This window comes from Eriocheir sinensis, chromosome 8, assembly GCF_024679095.1.
Source record: "Eriocheir sinensis breed Jianghai 21 chromosome 8, ASM2467909v1, whole genome shotgun sequence".
Classification (NCBI taxonomy): domain Eukaryota; kingdom Metazoa; phylum Arthropoda; class Malacostraca; order Decapoda; family Varunidae; genus Eriocheir; species Eriocheir sinensis.
In genome coordinates, this window is record NC_066516.1 from 21,082,345 (window position 1) to 21,101,534 (window position 19,190).

A 19,190-nucleotide genomic window follows, 5' to 3' on the forward strand; every position below is an offset into this window, starting at 1 on the left:
TGACTGATATTATTTACAGGACAGCTTAAAACAAACTGATGAAAACTTTTGAACGCAGGTGGTGTTTGTCGGTGATATAGCTAAATTTTCACTTTGAACTAGTTTATTTATTACATATTTTCTCCCTCCTCGGCGGTGATCTCTCTCGGCAGCAGCTGTAAACACCTGACCCGTCCATCTGTCGCGTTCCCTCAGCAGCTCCTGTGGATAAGTTTTCCAGAGTTAGTAACGCTATTTTGTCCATCCACGGGGGCCAACATTGATGTGGCACATATGCACTGCTAGTTCGTGATGAGATGAAAATCAACTAGACTATCCAATTTATTTTCAATTTAAATTTAAGTATACAAGAAACTCACTGCCATCATAAACATCTTGTCAGATCATACTCGAATGAACAATGGCCTTTTAATTAAATCCCTTGTTTGAAAGTATTTAAATTTTTCATTGCATGTCAACCATATAGGTAATGTTCGAAATGTATACTTTGAAAAAAAAAATTGCTTGGACATTTATCATAGCAGTCGATTTTCACGATCACGAACTTGCAATGCGCATGTGCCACATCAATGGACATGAAACGAGACTCTAAAATCCTTGACAAAGCTACACACTAACAGCTCCCGGGGGAGATTTATTCTGCCTGAGTATCTATACCGAGATACTAAATATTAATGTTTACTGTAAACTACTGAGAAAAGGAATATAAATAAATGAAGACTACTTTGAATGATTCCCTTCAAATACTGCCTGAAGACTTCATGGTATGCTTATTATTTTACTTTGCACTTAACTGCTCTATTATTTGTGATAAAATGGGGAAAATATGCCTCGCGCCAGTCCTGAGTGGTGAGACGACTTAACAAACCCCCACAGTGACGACAGTGAAGAACAAGGAGATAAACAAGCGCTGCCAGCCTAGTCAACACGAATAGGTTCAGAGAATTGAGATTAATACTTGTTCCAGCTGTTAGTGATGTCTGTGCCTGTGATGGTTGCGATGTATGAATGAGTGCTTTGTGGATGTTATCTATACAAAGGGAGGGCTTAAAAAAAAAAATGTTTAACTGTTAAGAGGAAAACTTGCTGGGTGCGAAAGTCGTAATTAAAAAAAAAAAAAAATCTTGACAAGTAACGCTGACTTTGAATAATCGGGGCACATATGTAACAAGCTGGATCAACACTCGAGAGAAAAACAATCACGAGTGCTGTGGTGATACCTGAAGAGCCTGGTCATCAAGTAATGCACAAGGATTCGTGATGGCGCACTAAAATTACCGAGGGAGACATTTGCCTCTTGCGCTGGTTAATTGTTGGTGGAGAGAGGGCGGACATCTAACGTCGCTCATGAGTGATAAAAAGTAACAAGACAGGTAAGCACCAACAAACATTGGCTCGGGTCAGGGAGGAGATACAAGTTCGAACGCTTAATTATCTAGAGGAGGAAAGCGAACAATACTTATCGTGGCTTAAGTAGGATTCCTTGGACGGCACGGGCGTGGCGAGCCTGGCGGTGAGCGTGTGGGATCCATCTCTTGTGTCGTTTTTTTCCTTTTAGTTTTGTATAAGTTCTTGTTACTCGTCCACTTGTTCTACTCTCCTAGTGACGGAACAGACTCACTGAAAGAAGAAAAATATTAATAGCGTGCTCTCAAATGAACTTTTCAGCATTAACCGTGTTTGTGTACAATATATTAAAGTTACCAAGGCACAAAAGTATTAAGCCTCCCGAAAAATGGAACAGACTGGTGTGTCAGATTGTTAATGCCGTAACGAAACTGCTTGTACAAAGCTCGCTTCTTACCGATAAACAGAATAAAAGTGAAAAGCTCTGTAAGCGAAAACTCCCTGGTTTTCTTTGCCAAATTTTGCTCATCTGCTGCGTTTAAGTAGACAACTGAAAGTTTCTGTTTCTTGGTGACCTAATTTTAGCGAGTAAGACAACACTGGGGAGGACAGCGCACACAGCGAGGAGGTGCCAGACCACATGACTTGCACTTCACAAAGGCGGTGAGAATGGTTGCTGCCTGACGATGTGAGTGCGCGGGATATTTATCAACCGTCATTGAATGGATGTGAAGCAATAATCATTTGTGAAAAAGAAATCCTTTCATTTCGTAACTTGTAGGGAGGAAAAATAAATGAAGTGCTTTTTATGACCGTGGCAACACTGGCACTGCCTGGAAAGCGATACAAACGTATGAAAATTTTAAAAATTGCAAGAGCGAAGGTGACTGCAAGGGTAATGAAATTAAAGTAAGAAATGCACTTAGAACTGACATCACACGTTATTAGTTCACGACAGGACAAAGGCTTTTCCTGAAGGTTTCCACTTCTGCTTGGCGATAGTGTGTGATTTGCGCGAAACTAAAAAAATAATATCCCACAGTGATTGTGGTAACTTTAGTGCAGGGCATCTGTTACAGCTCTGAGAGGCACGCCTTGATGAACGGGTATAACGGTTTAAGCACAAGCAAAACCTTTTTTTTTGCCTGGTTAGTAGAAAATTCTTTGGTCTGAATTCACTTTAGTGTAATAACGTCAGGTAGTCACGTGACTTGGGAGAGACTTCATACTACTGTAAACTTCTCAGCAGGAACTCGCTAATTAACTTGGGATCATAGATTATTAATGACTTTCCGATAATTCTCTCAGAATCATAGAGCGCATGAAGTATGACAAAACGCGCACACGTGCACGCACACGCAAAAAAAAAAAAAAAAAAAAAAAGTCTTGTACTTGAAAACCAACGTGCGCTCGGTTGGCCACTCAAAAAGGCGGAGGTCTGTGATTTCCTAATGACGGTAAGTTTTCCCCACTGACAGGCGGGTTACTCAAAGGTACGTCCATATGCAGCTCTAAGCTCTTTCCGGCAGGGTATTAGCAGTTGATGGATAGTTGAGCACGTGATTAGAACGTAGGTGAAGGACTCCTCGCTCTCACGCTCTCGTATATAGGCTGAGAAAATCTTGAGTGAAATAGTGCAACATTTAGAAACCCTAACCAAGTCGAAACACACCAAATCTACATCTATACTCAGGCCTGGCAGTAACTCATTTAAACATGACTACCGCTCAGGGAAATATAATTACATTCACCACACTAATCATTATCGCTGAAGCACCGAACCCCTGTTACACCCCCGACCCCCCAACCCCTCCCCTCTATCTGGTGCTTCGGTTCATGAGTTGTTAATCTTTTATGGTTCACACTATGGCTGTTGGTGATTAGATCATTTCCCACATCATAGTTTTACTACAGTTGCATTAATAAATTCGCACTCTCAGCCAGGAATGAATATTGGGCTGAAACCTAGGACGGGAGTCACCATGAAAACGGTCAAAAATATTTAAGTTTTGCCGGCGGGGAAAGGGGCAGAGGCTTCCATAGAGAGGACACAAAGGTAGTTACATGCACACCATAGGACATGCCCTCCCTGAAGAATTGCATCATCCCCTTTGATGTCTTTAGGTTACTAATAAATTTGTAACTTTCCTACGGGGGCCTTTGCTCCCTCTCGAATTCCCCCTAAAAAAGTATTTAGGACGGTTTTCTTGATTATCCTAAAAAATACAACTGGAAAATCTAATTATGACGAGTCCATTACAGTTTGACGATCAAAAAACATTGTCGGTTCTGTTAATGACCCGAGTTAATTAACAGCACCTCCCTTGTTAAGTTATGACACCCTGAATTGATAACTACTAAATCATACAATCCCTACGAATTCTTACAACAAACTAAAACCTGCGTGGCTCCTAATATCGTGGACTCAATCCTGTATTAGTTTCTACTGCCAACATGATATTAACAATGATTTGTAGCAAGCAACTATTCTTTGGAAAAGTAACTACTAGGCAAGGCGCCTTTATCGTGACATTACAAGATATCAAATGAGGCCACAGTTTATTACTCGAGCTTCTTCCAAAACATACCAAAGTAAAAGAGCAAACATAACTCACTGCTGGTGACTCTGGAAGGCGCAAAGGCCGGGCGTGTGGCAGTCCTCCACACCGCGACACAAGGCCGGCTGTTCTGCTCAGGCGGGGTGAGTTGAGAGGGTTGGGGGGCGGTGAGGTGTCGGCGCCTGGAAGAATATCCCATACAAAGTTCCCATACAAAACAATGTAAAGAATTATAAAATAAGTAATTAAGTAACGATTATTACACAAGGTAATGGCTCAACAATTCCACAGGCAGGAAATAATAACAAACTACGCATTTACCACACTCGAGCGGCCGTGTGTCCTCGCCTTCACCAGCTCCTCCAAGTGCCACGAAACCCACATAAAGGCGTGCGAGGGAGACCAGACATTCCTGCATGTAGAGAGTGGTCCCGGGACTGCACACACACCCACACCTCCCTCGCCGCGGCCCGCTCCAGCACTACCCTCTCCGCCGGCCCTCTGCACTGCTTCACGCGCTTCAACGGGGTTTGTGTTGGGATCCGAAACACTTCTGAACAAAGTGTGTGATTATCAAATGAGGCGTAGGAATGTTACAGTGCGACATATATATTTGTTTGTCTTCTATATTATGTTCATATGTGCAGAACACACACACACACACACACACACACACACACTTTAACTCCATGATAATTAGTAGTTTCTTCACCACAGTCATTAATCTCTTGGACAAACTTCCTTACGGGGATGTTAGTTGACGTGTTCTACTTATGCGACGTGCAAGGTTCAGGCGTCGCGTTGAGTTTGCTATCCCTTCTAAGCGATACCTTAAGTCTGCTGCAGGTCGAGGAGCTTCACGCCTGAGCATCACCAGAAAGATCTACAGTAACGAGAGCGAATGGGTGTTTAGTTTTTCTTATCCGTAGGAGTGTCTATCGCTCATCATAAATTACAGGCATTATCTATATCTATCTATCTACCTACCAACCTACCTATCTATCTATCTATCTATCTATCTATCTGTCTATCTATCTACCTACCAACCTATCTATCTATATCTATCTATTTATCTATTGTTTTCATGCGTGTTTCCGACAATCCCGCCAGCGATTTGTGAGTGGTCTTTATACGTAATGAGACAACTTGAACTTCGCACCAGATCGCACACTGGGGTCGATTACGTCATTTCCTCCCCTTTTACAGTTCTTTGTTCCCTTGCTTTTCCCTCTGCTGTCATTTACTGTCGAAGTTATTTACTTTTCTTGCGAATAATCAGTTTATCTTTGTATTTTATAGACATCCTTCATAATATGTTACTTTACTAAATTCTGAAATTTCTGCCTTAGTTCAGTATGATTCCAATGTCCCAGAAAACTATCTTGACAGTCCTTGCTCTCCGAGGTTGCTGGGTGGAACTACATTCGCGATTTCGATCTTCACTTTTTTCTTTAAGTCATTTCTTCATTTTCCTCCGGTGATGAGGTGTCGGTGGGGCTGGTTCGTCACCTTCTACTGTTAAATAATGCTATTTGGCCCCACTTCCAGTACTTGTGCATATATATATATATATATATATATATATATATATATATATATATATATATATATATATATATATTAGAGAGAGAGAGAGAGAGAGAGAGAGAGAGAGAGAGAGAGAGAGAGAGAGAGAGAGAGAGAGAGAGAGAGAGAGTGGGGGGGGGGAGGTTGCATGATAGGGACAGTATGGTGGTCAGTGCGCTGGTTAACACGTCCTGGTTTAGCTTCCTCCGCCCCACACGCCTTCCTGCACGGTGACACACGTGGCCGAGACATGGCTGAGCTTCTGTTGTTCCTGTCTTGTCCCTTCCTCGTCAGCTCCTTGTTTCCGTGCTCGGGTGTTGTCCTGGGGGGGAGGGGGCGGCCAGCCCCTCCACCACACGGCATCAGTTCGTGTTGGCAGCGATCTCGTCCCCGTTGGCCCCCCCCTGGGAGTCCCGCCTGCTGGCCGCGGTATATTTACCACTCAACAGTCTCTAGTAGGACGTGGCGGTGCAGTGTTTGCCTCACCTGTTGCACACTGACTTCCCTAAGCCTCTTTTCGACTTCTTGGAAGAAAATTGCTTGCTATAACGCTTGAAACCATCGTGTACACAGGTAGAAGTGACAGAGGCCTTGCAGCCACACGTGTGACGACGCAGTGAACGAGCGAGAAACTAGGTCGTTGTGGCGCCTCTCGTAGCGGCAGGTCGTGCCAAGTGACGACAGATGCACCGCGTCGCGGGAAGTGTTGGAGCGTTGTCATGAGGGGCAGGCCGTTAAGGGTTACGTAACATAAGGTCTACGTTGTATTATTATTATTAGAGAATAACTCAGTGAACAGTGAAGAAAAATGGCTTTAATTCATCTGCATCTTCCTCGACTGCCGCTGGCACTTGCGCGGCACCAAGAGTCGCTTCCTCTGAGCCCCAAGTACACCGGTCCGCCGCCCGTCGTGTTGTCCCGAGTGATATCCTTGAAGGAGATGTGTAGCAAGTTCTGGCTGGAACGTGTGCAGTACGTGTTGCGCCGCAACATTCCTAAGTGGCAGGTGTTTGCCGTGCAGAGGTTCCTGGAAGACTTGCCCAGGAACCTCCGCGCCATGATGATCCACAACGCCCTCAAGGCCGGGGGGCTGCACCTGAGACACGGCAGCAGGGAGCTCGCAGCCATCAACCGAGCTCTGGTCCTTCTCAGCCCCGACATTCCGGTGACTGAGCCTGTCTACGTGACGCTGCCCCGCCCGGGCCCTGAGGGCGCCGAATGGCCGCTCGACATCGATCTTATTCTTCGCAACGGTGAAGGCCTGAGCCACCTGGTACTGACGATGCCGCCGCTCATGACAGACGCCGTCAAGCGGGTGTTTAGTGACCTTTGCCGCACCTGCAAAAAGCTCAGTCGCGTCAGACTTATTGATGCTTCCGACGACGCCTTGACGCTGCTGACGCGGTACTGTCACCTCATCACGCACCTCGACGTGTCGGGGTCTGCCGGCATTACCGACGAGGGCATCAACAGAATTATCGTGAACTTGTTGTGGGGCGGAGGAGATGAACCCGTCAGGCTGCGTCACATAGACGTCGGGGGCACCAGCGTGACGCAGGAAGGCGTGGCCACGCTACTGACCCGCCTGCCGGAGCTGACCAGCCTCGGCTCCACCGACGTGGTGGAGGCTCTTAAAATAATGGACGAGTTGAGTGACGGGGCCGCCGTGACGACTCTGGAGGAGGTGAACGTGCGCTGTGTCACGATCAACAACTTGCAGCTTCTGCGGCGTATGTGTCCCGCCGTCAGCAACATTAACGCCATCATCAATTATGCTGGAGTCACGATAAACGATCTGCGGCTGCTGAGGGAGCTGAGGCAGCTCAAGTTGTCGGTGCAGGAGCCGTACCTGCTGTCACCCACGGCGCTGTATGAGTTCGCCTGGTCGGTGGGCACGCAGCTGGTGACGCTGCGGTTGGAAGGGGACGTGTACTGGGAGGCTGACTTGGGCGTCCTAGCGGGAAACTGTCCACACCTGGAGGAACTGGCGCTGCCGGCGATCACGGTGCCCACACGGGAGTCACTAGCGGCTCTCACCAACAAGGACAGCATCGCTTTGGCGCAGCTCAAGGTCAGTAGGTGCCTCAATGAAATCCAGATGTTCTTTTTCATGTTGAAATATACTTGTCATTCTGTCAAGCTTTCACAATATGTCACATTGGCCACGCCAGGAAGAATAAAAAGGGTGTGTACAGGATGCCGTTGCCCCTTGCTGGTGCTTCGTAACGTCAGCTGACGGATCGGAAATGATTCACAAGAGTTTCGTATTAACGCGCCGAGGTGGGGTACAAAGGCTAACATGTCAAACACCTTACAAAGGTTCGCGCGGTGAAAACTTTCCTTTTTGTAAACATTCTTCCTATATTTCAAAATGTATGAATATATGTTAAGATTCAACATTTTGCATATTATATTCTATTAAAAACAAATTTATGCTTCTATCGTAAGGATTATTTGTAAATCCTTCCCTAAACCTTTCAACAGTGGTGTCCCGCAGGGCTCTGTCCTGTCACCCACTCTCTTTCTGGTATTCATCAATGATCTTCTTTTCACAACAAATTGTCCCATCCACTCGTAGGCCGATAACTCTACTTTGCATTATTCAACTTCTTTCAACAGAAGACCCTCCCAGCAAGAATTACAAGACTCCAGACTGGGGGCTACATAACGCTTAACCTCAGACCTTGCTATCATTTCCGACTAGGGCAGAGGGAACTTGGTGTCCTTCAACGCCTCAAAAACTCAATTCCTCGACCTACCAACTCGACACAATCTTCCAAACACCTATCCTCAGTTCTTCGACGACACTCAGCTGTCACATTCTTCTACACTAAACATCCTCGGCCTACCCTTAACTCAAAATCTTAACTGGAAACTTCACATATCTTCTCTCACTAAATCAGCTTCCTCGAGGTTGGGCGTTCTGTATCGTCTTCGTCAGTTATTTTCCGCCGCCCAGTTGTTATCCATATACAAGGGCCTTGTCGGTCCTCTTATGGAATATGCATCTCACGTGTGGGGGGGCCTAACACACAGCCCTTTTGGACAGGGTAAAGTCTAAGGCTCTTCGTCTCATCAACTCCTCTTACTGACAGGCTCCTACCTCTTAAATTCTGCCGCCATGACCGTATTTCCAAGGTAGCTGACATATCCCCTCACACACTTACTTGATTCCCCGCGGCAGGTGCTGGAGCTGGACTGCATGACGGGCGTGGGTCCCAAGGCGTGGGCCAAGGACTTCACGCTGGTGCGGCGCGGCATGACGGCGGCCCTGAGTAAGTGTCGCCAGCTGCGTCGCCTCATCTGCCGCCCGACCAACCTGGTGGAGACCGACCTGCTGGAGATCCTCTCAGTGAACAGGATGACGCGTCTGGAGGTGTGTGCGTGTGTGTGTGTGTGTGTGTGTGTGTGTGTGTGTGTGTGTGTGTGTGTGTGTGTGTGTGTGTGTGTGTGTGTGTGTGAGAGAGAGAGAGAGAGAGAGAGAGAGAGAGAGAGAGAGAGAGAGAGAGAGAGAGAATTTACATTTTGGTTTGTCTTTATTATTATTATTATTACCTTTATTATTATTATTATTATTATTATTATTATTATTATTATTATTATTATTATTATTATTATTATTATTATTATTATTATTGTCATTATTATTATCATTATTATCAATATTGTCAGTCTAATTTTCTGTACTATTACTAACATTTTCATCATCTTCATATTCAAGATCACAGTCAACTACGTACCTCACAAGAATTATTCCCACTCCCCACTTTTACAAAACCGCATTTTCCTCCCCTGCTGCCTCACACACACGTCACCTCCATTCTTGATAAAATCGAACACGACCTCTGCTCTTCCCCAGCCCTCGGACGCCTCTGCACCAGTCACTCCTAATAATTTACTTTCCTTCAAGCAAACATCTCGCAGCTCATCCCCAGCCATTGCCCCGTGACGCACACATTACCGAGGCACAGCAAAAACCCGTTCCTTCATCCCACACAAAAAAGAAGCTTCTATCTTGAAATATTAACCTTGTTTTTGCTTGTGTGAATATTATTTCTCAAACGCGAAACTTAGTGGCCCGAGTGTTTAGCATTTTTCTTTGTTTGTATTTTTTTCCCCAACACATTTTTTTTTTAATTTTCGCTGATTCTTACTTGAATATTAATCTTTATCCTCGCGTCAATGTTATTTCTCAAACGCGAAACTTAATGACCCGAGTGTTTAGGATTTTTCTCATTCTTTCGGTCTGTCTGTCTACGTGCTTCTTTTTTTTCCAACATAACTTTTTACTCCTTTTTTTTTCCAACATAACTTTTTACTCCTTTTTTTTCCAACATAACTTTTTACTCTTTTTTTTTTTTCCAACATAACTTTTTACTCCTTTTTTTTTCCAACATAACTTTTTACTCCTTTTTTTTTCCAACATAACTTTTTACTCTTCTTTTTTTTTTCCAACATAACTTTTTACTCCTTTTTTTTTCCAACATAACTTTTTACTCTTCTTTTTTTTTCCAACATAACTTTTTACTCTTCGTCTGATTCTAAGTCGAAATATCAACCTTCTCTACCCTCGCGTCAATGTTATTCCTCAAACCCGAAACTTAGCGACCCGATTATTTATTTAGCATTTCTCTTTCTGTCTCTGTGTCCATTTGTCTCTTTTCCTCCCAGTACAACTTTCTACTCTTCCGCTGATTTGTCTTTATTTTCCTTCCGAACCCTGCCGGCCAACCCTCCTTTTCGCGCTGCCACGTCAAAATATGTTTCTCCGTCTGTCTCGCCTTTTTCGGCACGGCAAGTGAGAAGGAGGAGCCGAAACTGACCTATCTTTCGGCCACCTCTTTGGATTCTTTTTAGGAGCAGTGAGTAGCGGGCTTTTTTTTTTTATTAATGTTTGCTTTTTGTGTGCCCTTGAACTGTCTCCTTTGCTGTAAAAAAAAAAAAAAAAAAAAAAAAAACAGGGAGGATTTCATTCTGCTCCGAGGGTGGCGCCGGTGATGGATGGGGATTCGAACACTATGCTATCACTTTCCTCGCCCTTTTGTAGCTGGATGGACGGACCCGCCTTTCTCTTATAACATTCTCCCTTCTTTTTGTGGACGAATTTACATCTTGCCCCGATAACACGCACCCTTTTCCTTCCCTCGGCTTTCACTGACCTTTGAACTCCCTGAACCCTCTAATACGTGTTTCTCGCAGCGTTGCCAAATTATCGTATCCACCATTGTATTTACCGTTTTTAGACAGTTAACAATAGCGAAAAGACACTAATAATTAAACCTTTCAACGGTAACTAAAAATAAATGTAGTTATTGAAGTGGAGGAGACAGTTTTTGGGTCGGGAATCGGAAAACATAAGAGGCTAAGTACGACAATCTGGTGACGCAGGTTGTTCCCTTCCCTCCCCGTCCACCACCTCCGCGTCACACCGCCCCTTGCACGCATTCGTTCCCGTCACCCTTCACTGAACACCCTCACTCCCCTTCACCTCAAAAATTCCGTGTCATTCCATATTTTCAAGCTTAACACTCTTGCACGCTGTCCTATATATAAACCCCAGAGAAAGCATTTTAAAATTTCCGTACTTTCTTTTTTTTTTCTTTTTTTTTGTTTTCTGCTTCAACTTTTCGTGCTGTTTCATTATAGCTTGACACTCTTGCATGTTGTCTTGTATGAACTCCAAAGAAAGCATTTTAAGATTTCCGTACTTTCTTCTTTCATTCTTTCTTTCGGTTTTCTGCTTCAATATTTTCGTGGTGTTTCATTATTTATAGCTTCACACTCTTGCATGCTGTCTTGTATAAACTCCAAAGAAAGCATTTAAAGATTTCCATACTTTCTTCTTTCTTGTTTTTGTTTTCTGCTGCAACTTTTCGCGTTTTTTTCTCAAGGTATTTACAGCTTGGCACTCCTGGATGTTGCCGTGTCGTATAAACTTCACGGCAAGAGTTTTGAGAATTCGATCCTCTCTTTACTTAGCTACACAACAACACTTCTCCAGTTTCCCAGTCTGACTTTCTCTTGCTCACGTTTCACAGCTTTTACCTACACTCTTTGCAACGCCTGTTTGTGTGTTTATATAATGAGGTCACAGGCAGCCGTTGATTCTATTTATGTATCTTTGAAATGAGTGTACAGCATGCCTGGAGACAAATACTGTATGCACTAATATATTGATGATTCTATTTTAGAGATGAGAAAAGAAAACGATAAATATATATTCTTGATTTTTTTTTCCATGTATACGTCTTTATTTCTTACTCTTTGCACACATGTTCGTCCGTCTGTCTGTCTCTGTCTGCCTGCTTGTCTGTCTGTCTATATGTTTATCTTAGCCTATTTATGTGCCTGTCTGTCTGTCTACGTGTCTATATGTCTGACGGAAGGGTTTTGTCACCTGTCTGTCAGTCTTCTTGTTGAGTTTCTTTTCTTGTTTTGCATCTCATATTTCTCTCTCTCTCTCTCTCTCTCTCTCTCTCTCTCTCTCTCTCTCTCTCTCTCTCTCTCTCTCTCTCTCTCTCTCTCTCTCTCTCTCTCTCTCTCTCTTACCCCCTGCCCCCCTAGGTGCTGGAGCTCTACAACTGCGTCCTGGGTCTGGCCTCTGCCCGCCTGCTCGTGGACACCTGCGAGAGCCTGCACGTGATGAAGGGCCTCCGTACCTGGCGCGGCCTCACCCTGCAGGACCTGGTGCTGCTGAGGAGGCACACGCGGGGCCACCGACGCACAGCGGAGCTCAAGATACTTCCCTGACGCGGCGCCGGCGGGGTCACGGGGAGGGTTAAAAGGAGAGGAAGGTGCATGTGACACGTGGGATGAAGGAAGAGAATAGAGGAATGGTTGTCTAGAAAGGAGATGAAGTGGCAAGTTGATCTACAGGGGAGAGGGTTGAAAAGATGACAGAGGAAGAGAGATGAAGAGATTGACAGAGAAACATTGATACATATGAGAGAGAGATAAGGAGGAACAGAATGGTTGACTAGAAAGGAGTTGAAATGGCAAGTTAATCTACAGGGGAGAGGGAAAAGGAAAAGATGACAGATGAAGAGAGATGAAGAGACTGACAGAGAAACACTGATACATATGAGAGAGATTAGGCGGAACAGAAGACCGACACACAAAAAAAATAATAGATAGACTTTGAAAGAATTACAGGGAAGAGTGACATGAGAGAGAAGAGGAGAGATACTGAGGAAAAGAAAGAGTAGCTGACAGGGAAATAGAGGTGAACATAAGTAGAACAGAGCGTGAGAGGTAGAGATGAAGAAAGGCAGAAGTAAAGAGGAACAGAAGAAGAGGAAAATAGAGATACACATAAGTAGAAAAGAGCGAGAGAAGTAGAGATGAAGAAAGGCAGAAGTAAAGAGGAACAGAAGAAGAGGAAAATAGAGATACACATAAGTAGAACAGAGCGTGAGAAGTAGAGATGAAGAAAGGCAGAAGAAAAGAGGAACAGAAGAAGAGGGTCATTGAATGCAAAAACAAGGGAAAAAAGGTCTCTACATATAAGGAAGGGCTAGAGGCAGAAAGTGAAAAAAGGTCATGAATATAAGGAAGGTCTGGAGGCAGAAAGTGAAAAAAGGTCATGAATATAAGGAAGGGCTAGAGGCAGAAAGTGAAAAAAGGTCATGAATATAAGGAAGGGCTAGAGGCAGAAAGTGAAAAAAGGTCATGAATATAAGGAAGGGCTAGAGGCAGAAAGTGAAAAAAGGTCATGAATATAAGGAAGGGCTAGAGGCAGAACTGGAAAAAATAGAAGGAGAATGAAAGGAAACAATGCCATCACAAAAGAGGAAATGTTGATGTGAATAATTGGATGGAAAAATAAGAAGAGAATGTAAACGTAAACGGAAAGAGGTAGGAAAAAATAAGTTGAATAAATAAAAATAACGAGTAAGATAAAAAAAATAATCAGATGAAAGAGAAATAAAGGTGAATGAACACACTTTGAATATCAAGAAAGATGATGATTTAATTAAGCAATACAAAAAAAAAAAATGCAGAAGGCGAACTTGGAGAAACATGTATGATAGGTATGACTGATGATAATGATGATGATGATGATGATAATGATGATGATGATGATGGTTGATAATAAGAAAATGAACCACAGCACAGAAAAAAATGATGATGTATTTGTGATGATGATGATACTGATGATGATGGGTGATGATCAGAAAAGGAACCACAACACACACAAAAAATGGTGATGTATTTGTGATGATGGTGATGATGCTAACGGCGATGGTGCCAATGATAATAAAAGTTCAGCTCATCTTTCCCCTCTGAAGTGTCGCTCACCTTTTCTCTCACCTGCGAAAAGGTTAAAAGATCACACAGGAACGAGACGCAAATAGCAGGGGCAGGGGCGTGCTGTCGCTTATCTGTTTCACTTATGCATTCACTTATTTGTTCATGTTTTCCTGCCAGCGCCTCGGTACAGCAGAGTTGGTGTGGCACGAGGAGGAAAAGCGTGTGTCGAATAAGCGCGCCTGCGTCGAGCTGCTTCGTCACGGGTCACTGAACGCGGAAAATGACGGAGGCAAATGCGTTCTACAAAGCTTTAAATTCTAACCACATGATCAGCGAATTACTATTATTACCATCCCCACTACTACTTCTACTACTACTACTACTACTACTACTACTACTACTACTACTACTACTACTACTACTACTACTACTACTACTACTACTACTACTCGAAATTGGCCTTTTTTTATAGGAGCAATACTAGCAGGCTCTTTTTTTACTTTTTTTCCCTTGAGCTGCTTCCTTTACTGTAAAAAAAAACTACTACTACTACTACTACTACTACTACAACCACTACTACTGTTACTACTATTATTGCCGCTACTGTCTTTATAGATGTTCGTGTCTGTGATAATTTCTATTCGTTGAGGTGAAGTGAAAAATAAAGTAATTCAGAGATGAGTGTTTTCTTCCTTCTCCCCCCCGAGGAACACACAAGCTACAGATTAACATGCACTTGTGGCAGAGACGGCGGGGCGGCGTGGGCGTGGCGGCCTGGCAGGGGCGGGTGTGGCTGTGACGGGCGACTATGATAAATTATAAACACATACACCTACGAGGGTTGGAGCGTAAGAGAGAAAGGTTATTGCGACGTATGCTCAATCGAAGGGAGAGTATCGAAGCACCTTTGGAACCAGATCTGATCCTTTATTTTTGGTATCTTTTGTTTTGTTTATTGAAGTTTTGGAGTATTTTTTGGTTTAGTCTTCCATCGATCTCCTCCTCTACCGTACAAAAATGAATAAGTTAACGTTCTTCTGTTCATACATTACTCGGTATAGCTAGCTCTGTAAGTAATATCCGTGACCCTCTTTTGCATTCATTTTATATTTTTCTCTCGTTCTCAATGACTGCATGCATGGATCTTCCTCGCATCACGTTTTCTAAAATAAAGAAACGTGTGTGACTCAAATTGACAAATGGATCTTCTTGACACACATCTGTTAACTGTTTCAAAGGTAGGTGAGTGAGGCGAGCGTCTGTGAATACGTGAATGGATGAACGAGGAGCTTCAAAATAGATTATTATTAATGACGTGCCTTTGTGAATGCCGAGAATGAGTTTATTTTAAGAGCGGCATTGGCTGGCATGTTGTGTGTCATGTGGGGCAAGGGCGGTGTGTGTGTGTGTGTGTGTGTGTGTGTGTGTGTGTGTGTGTGTGTTGCAGGGGAGAACGAGGTTGGTGCCGGTGGTAACATGCGGAGAGAATGGAAGGGAGGAAGGAAGGAGGGGGAGGAGAAGAGCTCTGAGGGAAGAAAGAATGGAGACAGTGGGACAAGGTTTGTTGTTATTCGTCGCCTTTTGGAAAAACGAGCGAAAATAGAGAAGGTGACGATGACGATGATGGCGGTGTCAATAATGGTAGTGATGAAAACGACCGTGATGATAACTGCATGGCTAAAAAATAAGTAATAAAGAAAAGAAAATGGGATGAAGCAGAGTTTTTAGAATTTCCAAAAGAGTAAAGGGTAAACATCATCACCACCACCACCACCACCACCACCACCATCATTAACACCGCAATCACCGTGACTGCCATCATCACCAATATCATCACTAACCTCACCCTCTTCCTCTTCCTGCTCCTCCTCCTTATCATCATCATCATCATCACCACCACCTCCACCAGTCACACGGTTATTGGGGACGAAAATACACAACTCAGACTAGAATTAAAACACTCATTAGCAGCAAAAAAGAGAGAAGCCTAAGAATAAAGTGATCAAAGAGGCTGCCGGAAGAGGTGGTGGGCGGATGCCAAACTCACACTGGGCACACCTTTGACACTCTGCCCTTCCTCTCTGTCTCCTCCCTCCTCGCTGCCCCTCTTTCCTCCATCCTATAACTCTCTTTTTCTTTTGCTACCCTTTACTGCCCATCTTCCCGCGTTACTCCTTCCCCTCATCTAATATTACTAGCTTCCCCTTCTTTCTGTATCTCTCTCCGGCTGTCCCTCAATCTCGCTGCCTCCTCTCCCCTCTAACTTCTCCCGCTCTCTTTCTGCTCCTCTTCTGTTGCTCCCTCCGCCCGCTGACGCCCCTCCCCCACACGTGCTGCCCTGCCCCAAGCAACGTCCTTTCGCTGCCAGAGAGATCTTGGCATTAGTGACATCCTCCTTCCCCCATCTGTTTTGCGGCTCCTTCCTTCCCTGCCCGCCCTCCCCCCACACCCTGGAAAATCACGCGCCACACCCCGCACCTCAACGCCCTCACGTGCAGGTGACGACGCAGGTACAGGTAAAAGGAGTGTAGTAAATATATTCTTTTAATGTCAGTCTATTCCCGGCGCGCTGAGCTCACCCTTCGGCGTGTGTTGTAATACTCAATATCATCCTCGGCAGCGCACCTCTTTGTGACACTCGGATGAAAATGAGTGACGGGCGAAAAGTTGATGGATGTCGCGACGTCAATGGGCCAAAGGACGGACCTGACGCCATTAGTTAAGTAAAGGTGCGGCAAGAATTTAAAGTTTGCATTTTGTTTTAATCAATTCTTAATTGTACAGTGTTAAATCAGTAACCGTACTGCCGAGTTTTCTCGATGGTAGAATATAATATAATGTTATAAAATGTCTAGTTCACCTCCTTAAAAGTGTAGGCAATAAGGCGGATACGACGACTGGATTTGTACCCCCCTAAAGCGAGTGTCATGACAGGCTTGCATGTCGCAGGGCCACGCTGGAAGAAAAATGAAGCTGTCTGAAGAAAAGGGGGTCGAGGGCTTGCTATGGGATCAATATTATTTTATCAGAGAAATTGGAGAATGGCGGCAAGTGAGGCGAACTTCAACCAATCGGAATGCAGCACTCTTTCATGTGCGTGACTGATGTGACTTGGAATGCAGCGCGACGAAGGTAAGTCATTCAGTGGACATGCTACAGGGTTGGGATACGATGATATATGTGCAGGTTCTTAAGAGGGTAATAGAAAGATGTGGTAACACTGTTTGGGGCTGATATAACGGTACTGTGAGCTGAAGGAAAGATTAAACGAACAAGATGATCCACACCCCTTTCTCAGCACTGATTATGAATAAAGTGCAAGCCGTGCATATAGGATTTACCACGAAGTAAGTATTAGTAATCGTCTACTTTGCGACTTATTGAACACCAGACACAAAAGTTTTAACCCGTGGTTTTGAACGAGTGTGACGCAGGAGTCTTGAAGAGTCGAGAACCTGGACTGACCCGGGACTGACTCACCAGCAAGAACTGCAGGCAACCCGACGCGATGACTGAGTACTGGAGCTGTTATCTCTTGGCCTTGGTTAAAGTTACAAACAATGAGAGAGAGAGAGAGAGAGAGAGAGAGAGAGAGAGAGAGAGAGAGAGAGAGAGAGAGATCGACATATATGTACTTATTTACAATATGTAAGATGTAAAAATAAATAAAGAAAAGAGAGAGAGAGAGAGAGAGAGAGAGAGAGAGAGAGAGAGAGAGAGAGAGAGAGAGAGAGAGAGAGAGAGAGAGAGAGAGAGAGAGAGAGAGAGAGAGAGAGAGAGAGAGAGAGAGAGAGAATTTGCTTTAGTTTCCTCTGTAGTCTTCGTCTTCTTTCGCTGCTGGTGAATAAGAAAACGTATCCGCTCCGTTAGAGGCCAACGTTTACTTTTATGAAAATCATAATTAATGTACTAAAGTAACCAAGCGTTAACTAAAAAGATACAAACCAGGCTTGGGAATAAGTACGTTACGATACCATAAATAATATAATTACAGATGCTCGATCCTTTACTCGTAGTTGGACTCGAGCACAGTATAGATCCTACTGCTACCTACTTGAATATCCAAGTACAAAAACTTCTTAGAAATTTAAGTAGATAAGCATAATTCATACTTGGAATCTGAGCGCCGTACATTTACGTTATTCTACCAGGTCAGGTCAATCTTGACGCATCAGGCCCCACAGCTGCTGGCCCGATGACGCGCCTCACCTCAGCTTCCACAGGTCAGCCTTCAGGTCCACAGGTTCACCGGGCCTGAACACCACAGTACTTGCTAGACTTTCGAGTACATTGCCTGAGGTCCAAGTTCAAATATTAATCCAATCCTTGACTTTGAGTTCGAGTGCGGGTACGAGTGCCATAACTGTGTTCATAGGTCACAAATTACAAATACTTAATGTCCAACCCAACCCTGACACACACACACACACACACACCTTTATGTATCTTTCCATGACATGCAAATGCAGTCTCTAATAATTATTTAATGGGGCAGCGGAGGGTGTGAAGGTTACACGGAGCCCCCCAAACAACCCACTACATACACGACGCGTCAAGGCCGGAGTGCATTCATCGTATGCGCTGAAAATAGGCTTTGGAAACCTTTTGACCGTGCTCCGTGTGATTGTGTAAATGAGTGCAAGGCCGAGGCGGTGGTAGGGAAGGGAGAATGGGAGGCGGTGGCGGTGGTGGCGAAGGGACAATGGTGATGGTGGTGAGGTGAGGTGGTGGTGGTGGTGTGTGGTGGGATGTAAGGGGAGGTGGTGACGGTGATGGTGGTGGTGTGTGTGGATGGAAGTGGTGGCCGTGATGGAGAAGGGACATGAGGTGGTGGTGGGAAGGTGGTGGTGGTGGCGAGATGGTGGGGGTGATGGTGGGGAGGTGTAGTTGTTTTAGTTGTTGTTGTTGGTGGTGGTAGTGGCGAGATGGTGGTGGTGGTGGTGGTGGTGGCGAGATGGTGGTGGTGGTGGTGGTGGCGAGATGGTGGTGGTGATGGCGATGTGCGAGGTGTTGTTGTTGTTGTTGTTGTTGTTGTTGTTGTTGTTGGTGGTGGTGGTGGTGGGGAGGTGGTGGTGGTGGTGATGGCGATGTGCGAGGTGTTGTTGTTGTTGTTGCTGTTGTTGTTGTTGTTGGTGGTGGTGGTGGCGAGATGGTGGAGGTGGTGGTGGTGATGGCGATGTGCGAGGTGTTGTTGTTGTTGTTGCTGTTGTTGTTATTGTTGTTGTTGTTGGTGGTGGTGGCGAGGTGGTAGGGAGGTGGTGGTGATGGCTGGGGTGGGTCTGGACGTGGTTTAGTTTATAACTTTTAGCTATAACATTACATGATTACAGAATTACATACATTACGGATACATCATTCATAAGGGCCTTTGGTTTGCTGAACAATTACTACGAAGCAGACAGGACAGTATTTTATATAATTAACGAAAGTTCATATTGACAGCATTGATTATATATAATTATTAGTTCC

General features: G+C 44.5%; 1 protein-coding gene and 1 long non-coding RNA gene across 9 annotated transcripts in view; one reads left to right on the forward strand and one right to left on the reverse strand.

Moving 5' to 3' along the window:
• Positions 1 to 1,060: 1,060 nt before the first annotated feature.
• Positions 1,061 to 19,190, reverse strand: part of LOC126995674 (uncharacterized) — a 279,072-nt gene continuing 260,942 nt past the window's right edge. For 3 of the 5 annotated variants that reach the window (XR_007750637.1, XR_007750640.1, XR_007750639.1), the window contains 4 exons: positions 8,639 to 8,790; positions 4,227 to 4,458; positions 3,936 to 4,087; positions 1,061 to 1,620 (listed from right to left, as the gene is read on the reverse strand). This is a non-coding gene — a long non-coding RNA (uncharacterized LOC126995674). The remainder of the gene's footprint in view (positions 1,621 to 3,935; positions 4,088 to 4,226; positions 4,459 to 8,638; positions 8,791 to 19,190) is intronic. The other 2 variants (XR_007750641.1, XR_007750638.1) reach the window with 2 other exon arrangements.
• LOC126995673 (uncharacterized) lies at positions 5,633 to 14,399 on the forward strand. 4 transcript variants are annotated; one of them, XM_050855446.1, is made up of 4 exons: positions 5,633 to 7,542; positions 8,656 to 8,847; positions 12,036 to 13,007; positions 13,051 to 14,399. In XM_050855446.1, exons 1-3 carry the CDS (start codon positions 6,280 to 6,282, stop codon positions 12,219 to 12,221), a joined length of 1,641 nt encoding a protein of 546 aa, XP_050711403.1. In that variant the 5' UTR covers positions 5,633 to 6,279; the 3' UTR covers positions 12,222 to 13,007; positions 13,051 to 14,399. The 4 variants fall into 4 exon arrangements, with proteins under 4 accessions (XP_050711403.1, XP_050711404.1, XP_050711406.1 ...); XM_050855447.1 differs by having other exon boundaries at positions 13,094 to 14,399; XM_050855449.1 differs by having other exon boundaries at positions 13,137 to 14,399.

What these genes read in the sequence shown, in the direction of transcription:
- LOC126995673 (XM_050855446.1), top strand. Translation starts at nt 6,280, where the DNA reads ATGGCTTTAATTCATCTGCATCTTCCTCGACTGCCGCTGGCACTTGCG. An exon ending in TCGCTTTGGCGCAGCTCAAG is followed by an intron (nt 7,543 to 8,655) that starts GTCAGTAGGTGC and finishes TCCCCGCGGCAG; the next exon opens with GTGCTGGAGCTGGACTGCAT. An exon ending in ACAGGATGACGCGTCTGGAG is followed by an intron (nt 8,848 to 12,035) that starts GTGTGTGCGTGT and finishes CTGCCCCCCTAG; the next exon opens with GTGCTGGAGCTCTACAACTG.